An 8,950-nucleotide genomic window follows, 5' to 3' on the forward strand; every position below is an offset into this window, starting at 1 on the left:
TTTCACTTAAAATGAACTAGAAGTTCTCACCTTATATGCAGACAAACCAGCATGAAGACTAAAGAGTGCCATTTCCTTATCAACTTAGTTGGAGGGGGGAGGGGTGGGGAATGATGGTATTTGCGAAAAACAGGTTTTTGGCGAAACATTCCATAAAATACCACAAAGGGTTATGCAGATGGTTTGGACCAGTTTTATTTAGTATGTTTTCAGCCTACTTTTAGAAGAAATCGCTTGTAAGAATTTTTAATGCCAAAAACGTGATTTTTGTCCATTTTTCGGCCAAAAAAGGATGAAATAATGCTTAAAAACAGCTTTCTATGTTTAGGCAGGTTGCTTTAAAACAAGTGCGATCTTGTGAACTGTTTCTATCTTCGCTATCAAGTCTATTATTTACGTTATTTACGTTAGCGAGAAAAAAATTACAGCTAAGTTGGGTATTTGCGACCAAAAACGGGTATTTGCTACATAATAGTTTTTGGAGATAAATTACCTGAAATTTGATTAGCTATCAAATAATTGGCTCGGAAGAGTTCCTCTCAATAAGCGCTGAAGTTTCCAAAAGAAAAAATATGTATAACGTTGCTTTTAGTGGATTTAAAGGGCAAAATCTTTCCAGGAATCTCAAAAAAATCTTAGGGTTTGAAGTGCTGTCGAATATATACCTTCAAGCAACACTTAAGATGGAAAAATAAGATGGAAAGACACGAAAAATAAACCTAATCCAGAGGGGTTGAGCAGAGATGTTCTTTAACTTGGAGACCTTTGAAATACGATTTAACTGAGAAATTTTACGGAATTTTTGACTGATGTGCCAAGCATTCAGTATTTGCTACCTTCTTTGGGTTTTAAACCAAATATCATGATAACTATAATATTGATATTCGTTTTTAACTAATATACTGTTCATTTTCAGTTAGAGCTTCCACTCTTTTGAAGTCATAGTGCTTGAAGTAGTTTTATTATTTTTTTAAAGTCCTAGAGAAATAGGGTAGATAATACGGGCTGATGAATCTAAAGAGAGAGAGAGAGAGAGAGAGAGAGAAAGCATAGCAAAGTAATAAATATTACTTGTCTTACTAATACTCAGGAAAAAATACTCAATTCTGATTGGCTGAGAGCAGTGCAGTTCAAGTGTAACACAGTGCAAAAAGTGTAATACCAGTGCTAAGTGCGCATCAGAATTCTGGAGTATGATTGGCTAATAAACACTAGGGTTTGATCAGAACCAATCAAATGAAGCACGTGCTCTGGCGCAATTTTTCCCTGATTGCATTTCTTCTGCTTAACCATTTTGAATTTTTTCATGTATCTTATCAATACATATAATTATATGTAGTCACATGATTTTTCTCATGCAATTTGGAATAAAATAATAATTAATTTTCTCAAAGACTACAAATTGCACACGCCCTAATACATGTAATTGGGCTCATGTAATTTTGGTAGTCTTTTGAAAAAATTTACTTGTGCTTATTTCTTCCAAATTGCACTCAACACATGTGATTTACAATAACAATCAACCACTTGCCATAATGTATTATAACTTGTCCCTCAAAATGTTTCTTTTTATTGTTAAGAATTAAAAAGAGCTTGCCATACAATATGTAATTATAAAACAGATGGTGCCTATACTAATATTGACTTACATTACTACTGAACACTGTATCAAAGTGCCAGATACCATTTGATACCATAATGTGTTATAACTTGTCCATCAAAATGTTTCTTTTTATTGTTAAGAAGAGCTTGCTATACAATAAGACAGATGGTGACAGATTGTACAATTCACTGCAACACTGTATTTAAGTGAGATATCTACCTTTTGAAGCTTTTGTTCTTTTGATAAAGTACCAGGCAGACGAAGCATTGCTGAAAACTGGACAAAAACAAATTAATACAATCATATTTATGGTTGTGCAATAAAACTGGATTGAAACTAAATGATTTGACCCTAATGCACTTGAATCTGATACTGTAACTGGAAATTTTCTGATTTTAAAATCAAAATTGCACAAAAAAAGACGACTGATCACCCAATGCACTTTCAACATTCACCACTGATTCCTGTATAGAGTGGTTTTCAATTGAGTGTCGAAAGCAATTACGGTTGTAGTGAATTGCTTTGGTTTATGATTAACTCACTCAGTGATTGGTTCAAAGTTCTCCCGCGCCACTTTTTCAACCGATCAGAAGTGAAACCAAAACCAATTGGGGCTCTCGCGTGCACATTTTCCTGTGCTTTGTGTCGGCTACGAGTAATAACTTAGAGTTTTGATTAGTTTAACAGACTGTCTTCATCCTTTTGGATTGGCAAAAGTAACTACTTTGGTTTTGGTTTTCACACTCAATTGAAACTCACTCTATTCTATTCACCAAAGTTAATGTAAGGATTACTCAGTTCAACACATACAGTTCAGTGCTAATTGAATTACAAAGGCATTAACCCTTTGACGGCCTAAACAGGCCAGACTTAGTATTTTACTCTGTCTAACACCAGACGATTTTACTTGTCAACAGGGAACTTCTGGGAGTCAATGGGTTAACCCTTATCCACAACTGAGAGTGAGATGATGACTTAATAATATACAATGTAGATTTTACCCTGGCTAACGCCAGACGATTTTACTTACTTACTGGCCTGGGGGAGCTTTAGCTGGTGTGAATGAGTTAACTTACCGTCAGAGTTTCTCGCAGAGTGAGATGAGCAAAGAAAATGTCCTCTTGCAAGACGTAACAGATTTTCTTCTTTAGTTTTTTGTTCAGCCTTCTTCCATTGAGTAAAATTTCCCCACCCCCAGGAGACAACCTCCCAGCTAAGATATTTAGAAGTGTTGTTTTACCTGAGCCTAAAAATGGAAAAACAATACCTGGTATTTCAGATGAAGGTCAAACTCAACAACAATCCTTTTCCCCTTGCTAACATGTTGGTGTTTTTAGCAAAATGAAATCTGATGCCTAACTTTTAGGTAGCATTCATTTTATATACAGCTGTATCATTTCATCGTTGATTCAAAGTTCAGTTAATCAAAGGATTGTTTCATTTGGAAGATGTTTAAGTACAGGAAATTCTGTACACAAGAAATAAAAAGAATGAAAGTGTCTACAACATCCACCATGCATCATTTTTAATTTACCAGAGGGCCAGTTTACCAGAAGGAAGTGTAATGACTCAGCAGAGCACTTTGTGCTCAGCTAAATGTGCCAATGACCCTTTCCCTGTTAAGGATGACACTTGTATCTTTTGCTCGACTGTCTCATGCCAGACAATAATTTTGGACTCATCAATAGGGCCACTTCAGGCACAGAAGGTTAATAAAGATTAGTAATTTCTTTTATTATCATGAATAGTTGCCAATGAAAGACCAGAATTAACCTTCACCTCCAACAACATGGGTCAGATAGTCATAACTTCCTGTCACATGTTGGCCAGGCCTGGATTAAACAAACCTGTTTTGACCCAACTGAATACATTTCAGTTAAAGACGGTTATAGGTTCAAATTCTAACAGTGGAGTTACACATTTTGACTCGTCAATGGGGACCAGTTCACTGAGGAGAGGCTTAATAAAGTGATTACTTTTATAATAATAATTATACAGTGTATATTGTAATATTGGCGACGTTATCATCCGATAAAAAAACAAAAACAAAAACACGTAACTCGAGTAATTTAGAACTTTTCTCACTTCTGGAAGAGTTTGTCAGCTTGACGAGTTTTGAAGAGAATTTACTCTATCGAATGTTGACAGACTTCAGATTACAGTGGTAGTTTAATTGACCGTTTGCAACGTTCATGACATTCACAAAAATAACTGTGTTGTGATTTCCGTAAATTTACAATATTTTTGACTGTCAACGGGGGCAAAATGTAAATATTATTTTTCCTTTACTATTTCACCCATGTTTGAACATGTTACTCTGAAGGGAGAGGACAAAACGCAGAGCCCTACTCCCAAAGGAGTACCCAAATGGAGTACCCTAAAAGTACTATTTCGAATGAGTACTGTTGATCAATGTGTAAGCAGCATCTCAAATAGTGCTTACTTGAGCCTCGATCAACACCCATTTTAAACAGCATTCTTCAACAGTATTTAAGTCTAAGCACCCATTTTAAAAAGGTTAGCTTACATGAAGTAACCCGCCATCACAACAATAATCGAAAGCTAACCTTTTTAAAATGGGTGCTTACATGTAGACTTAAATACTATTGAACAATGCTGTTTAAAATGGGTGTTGAGGCTTACGTAAGCACTATTTGAGATGCTGCTTACACATGGATCAATAGGATGCATTCGAAATAGTATTTTTAGGGTACTCCATTTGGGAACTCCATAGGGTACTCCATGGAGTAGGGCTCTGCATTTTGTCCTCTCCCTACTCTGAAACAGTCATTTGCGCTTTTCAAAAATTTTCTGGTCTTACAAAGCCAAACAATTTTCATACATGTACATGTGCATTACATGTGCGTTATATGCAAATTGCAATCGGGCCGAAGGCAGCGTTTCACAACTTCATGACATTTGACAGAAGAGAGGATCGTAGAAGAGAGTTCCACACAAGGAAGAACGAAATAAAACAATGCTACTTTGTTAACTTGCTGTTTGATTTTCTATTAAGCACGATGTAGACGAACGTTAATAAGTTGTGAAATTTTCTTGTAACACTAATTGAAGCAAATATTATTTGTCGATGATGTTCATTCATGTTAACAGTACTGTTCAACTGTATTTAATAAAATAATTAGGATAGTACGCACACTCTCATTGGTCAATATCTGTGCTTAGATGTGAGTACGAAAACACGGCTGTGACATCACAAATTTTGATTGGTTGTATGCTGTCAGACGTGCGTTTTGATTGGCTGGTAGGAAATATGAATGTGTATCAAGAAAATATATTTCAATGAAGAATTTTCCTTCATTTGTTTCCTTCATTCGTTGAATTATCTTTGAGAAATATTTTATAAAAGCAATAAAGGACTTGTTTCTGTGTTTCCATAGTCTCATTTAAACACTCGGGGAAGTTGGGAGAATTCTTGACAGTTATGCAAACCCGACACTGCGTCTTGAGTTTGCATAACTGTCTCGAATTCTCCCAACTCCCCCTCGTGTTTCTAAAGATGAGGGTATAGAAACATGGAAAACGTCCTCTATTGCTTGAATAGTTAACACAATAGGCAAACTATTGAAAGCTTTAAGTGATATCAATTGACAATGTTTTGTATCACAAGATAAGATCACATGACTGTATTTGGAATTCTCGTCCACAAAATCTTGATGTAAGTTGTAACTGCAACTTCTAGTGGTCAGGTGTAAAAACTGGTCATTTCTGTTACATTGTTTAATTTGAGGTTGAAGTTAAAACGAAAATCACATTCTGTGCTTGGTATTATTACTTTTATTAAAAACTGGATCATTGGAGTTTTGATTGGCTAAGCCATCATGGGTTATGAGCCATTATACCATGATCTACAAACTTGGCAAGCATATGCGTCATTTTTTGGGCCTTTTTATTTTTATTGTAGTCTAGTTTTGTATATTTTGGGGGCGTTCTTAATAAAACAATTATTCCACTCACGCTTGTTGGATACGAAATGATTATAGCCAACTCGGTGCTATGCGCCTCATTGTCTATCTATCATCTCATATCCAACGCGTGCTCATGGAAAAATTGTTACGTATTTTGCATAATTAAATAAATCTGATAATTTTTTATAAACAATTTAATTTCGGGTTAGCTCCTCAGACCTTCGGGCTAGTAATCTCAAGTAACAGCTTGCCCGAAGGGCAACCTCATATTTTCATTTTCGTCTCACCCTGTCAGCCATATAGTCAGTGGGACTTGCAATCATGCAACTTACATGTATGATGTTTATTTGCCTAAAGCTGTTAAAACGTTAATGCACTTAAAATTTTATGAATATTTCACTTTTTATTTAAAACAAAATACATTGCCTTTTTGTGTTACTGAAGTGCTTGATTAGAAGTGAAACTTTCCTTTTTAAAAAAGCATTTTTCTAATTTTTGCCACTTTTATTTTAGTCTTATATATTGTATTGCTCTTGTTACGTGCCTTTGAACTTTAAGGATTCTAGCGCTATATAAATATTTTATATTATTATTTATTATTATTGAATACAAACAAGGCCATTACGTCATCCATGGAATTTGTTGACGTTGCAACTTTCGTTGGTATGGAAATAACCACCCTACTAAAGATAGCCGTGGATAACGTAATCCTTGAATTGTATGACTTGTGTGACTACTTTGCTAGCCCTTTAATTGTGTAAAAAAACAATTAAATTTTACAGTGAATTTTAAGAAAGATAGCTGTAAGTTGTTAAAAGTGTTATCGTATCGTTCATACCCATACATATCCTGAAGAAAGTTCCAGATTAATTAAGACCATTACGTCATCGGAGATTTCACAAAGGCTACCACTGATGGTACAATAAAAGATTTCATATGGGCTATAAGTGATGGTGCAATAAATTCGTGTGTAGTCCTTGTCAGTTGTTGTGCTACAGCTTAATTAGGTGATTTTGTGTCTACAGTAATCAGTCAATCAACAAGGACTCCTTTGGAATGTGCACTACGTTGCGACTATAGTGATAAGAAAACAGATAAATTTTCAAAGCGCGGGTATAAGATCTAACAGATCTTCTTGTTGCTACATACTTTGCTTAATCGTAATGTTACTATTTTTAGAGTATTGTCATCAACAGGAACAATGTATTTTCACAAGTAACTGTCAACTTTATTGTCATCAATTTAACAATTATTAGAAACTTTGAAAACATATTTTTCATGGATGCTTCATTTAAATTGTGACAATTGCAACTAAAGATGAAAAAACTAGGTCAAACATGTCTTGCTAACAACTTAAAAATGCTGTTTTATTCCTTGTAACATTAATTCCTTGCTAATTAACAGGGACCAACCCTAAAACCTGGAATCCGGAATCCGGAATCACAGTACAATACAGAGAGTAAAAACTAACCTAAACATTCATAAAAGCTAACCTTAGGCCTAATTAGGCCTAAAAACGTTTGTTTAGGCCTAATTAGGGCTAAGGTTAGCTTTTATGAATGTTTAGGATAGTTTTTACTCTCTGTATTGTACTGTGATTCCGGATTCCGGGTTTTAGGGTTGCCCTTAAAGGGACACGGTCACGGTCTGCGCATGCTCGTGTAGCTGATCGAAACTTGAAAAAGTCCGCCTGACTTTTTCAAGTTACTAGCAATCACAAATTCAAAATGACGTCTAGCGGAGGATCCGGACATGGCGGTAAACGCATCAACTCAGGGCGGAAACGAAAGGTCGAAGACAGAGGGTTATTTGCTTAAGATAAAGATAGAATTTGCTTTAGATAAACTTGATTTAACGCAAAATATATGCAGAATTCTTCAACTTATCGATATTTCCATAATGGCGGTCGAGCGTGACAAGTCTCGGAGAGAGTGAATGCTACTGCGCATGTCAGCCAATGACAGTGTCCCTTTAACAGGCAACCTTGAGGCTGTCACTGTGTAAAAAAAATTAATGTCAAAAATAAGAATGAAGCCCTTTGGTCTACGTTTACTTCGGAACATAACGATAAATTGTTTGGATGCATTATTCTACAGTCTACATACATTTACTATGGGACCATTTCAATGATGAACACGCATTGACCACACTTTCATTTAAATATCCTAAGTACCTGTCATTAGTGCATTGCTTTGTAACTGTTCCTAAGTCTCACTTTTACAAGGCTGTTGTCAGCACTTTGCAAATAAAAGAAAATGTTTTTTTTTTGTGGAAAAACTTTAACTGTAGTAGCAGACTTACAGCAAATTCCACCACATCCTGACTGAGCTCAAAATAAAAGCGACTTCGTTAATTTAATTAGTTCATTTGACAATTTTCTGCTGACTCATGTTGTCAAATTAGCTTACCTGTGACTCGTGAACCGCCATTCAAACCTTTTTCTTCCAACCTTTCCCCAAATTTCTTTCTAATTCGAAATTAACTGTCTTCAAAGTTCGCTGCATGGTCTATGAAGTGTTTTAATACTCTCTTTAACCTGTATATATCCGTCGAGAACGACAAGACGGATCAATTAAACAGCAAACTATTCATTGCCGTGGTATTTTAATTTCTAAATTTTTAAATCTTAATATTTTCTAACCAAAATGATCACAACTGTCTTGCTTAATATTTCCCATGCAACCTAGAATAATCATAAGACTGTCTTCTTTTCCAAAAAAGATACTGAAGCTTATGTAACAACACATGTTTAAATACATCGGCAAAAACAATGGCAACAATATTATTGTACACAGTAAAGGCGTTTAATCAGGCCAACAAAATGCGTAAATTTCCATAGGAAACCAATCGTTTTATGCTGAATTTTGCCGAATGCAATGAAGATCAGCCAGTGTTGAATCACTTACCACTCGGCCCCATAATTGCAAGCATCTCTCCTGGAAGAACTTTTCCGCTCACATTTTGAAGTATCTGCATGTCATTTATTTTCAGGCTGAGGTCGTTAAAAGACAAGAAAATAGGTACATTTTCCTCTGCCTCTTCGCCCATTGTTCGGCTCTCCTGATTCCTGGTTTGCAACCAAATTCAGGAATTGATGAAAATGAAACGATCATGCCATACACTGACAAAAATATCCATCCATGTGAGTGTGATACGTTATGATTCGTCCTTTTTCCCACGGCTGTCCAATGAGAGTCAAGTAAAGTTGCGCGTAACGTTGCGTAACACGAACGTGTATTACTTTGTTGACCACAATTGTGGTGCAATAAGCTGGTGCAATAGCGATTTGGAACTGGCTTTTTCACGCATTTCACTTGAGCGCAACGGGGACCAGTGGGGCTGTCACAAATTGTTAGTCGTGGACAAGGGTGATGGTGCAATCTTTTGTAGTATACAGTCACTGAAGAGGCCAACAACTATT

The 8,950-nt window shown here is 35.7% G+C and overlaps 1 protein-coding gene across 1 annotated transcript in view; it reads right to left on the reverse strand.

Annotated features, from left to right (window-relative positions):
• LOC137997425 (uncharacterized) overlaps positions 1 to 8,718 on the reverse strand; it is a 41,046-nt gene extending 32,328 nt beyond the window's left edge. The window contains exons 1-3 of the mRNA XM_068843401.1: positions 8,436 to 8,718; positions 2,680 to 2,849; positions 1,823 to 1,879 (exon numbers count right to left, since the gene is read on the reverse strand). Of these exons, the coding sequence (XP_068699502.1) occupies positions 1,823 to 1,879; positions 2,680 to 2,849; positions 8,436 to 8,577 (369 nt within the window). The 5' untranslated portion in view covers positions 8,578 to 8,718. The remainder of the gene's footprint in view (positions 1 to 1,822; positions 1,880 to 2,679; positions 2,850 to 8,435) is intronic.
• Positions 8,719 to 8,950: the final 232 nt, after the last annotated feature.

The sequence above is a fragment of the Montipora foliosa genome, chromosome 3 (genome assembly GCF_036669935.1).
Source record: "Montipora foliosa isolate CH-2021 chromosome 3, ASM3666993v2, whole genome shotgun sequence".
Classification (NCBI taxonomy): Eukaryota; Metazoa; Cnidaria; class Anthozoa; order Scleractinia; family Acroporidae; genus Montipora; species Montipora foliosa.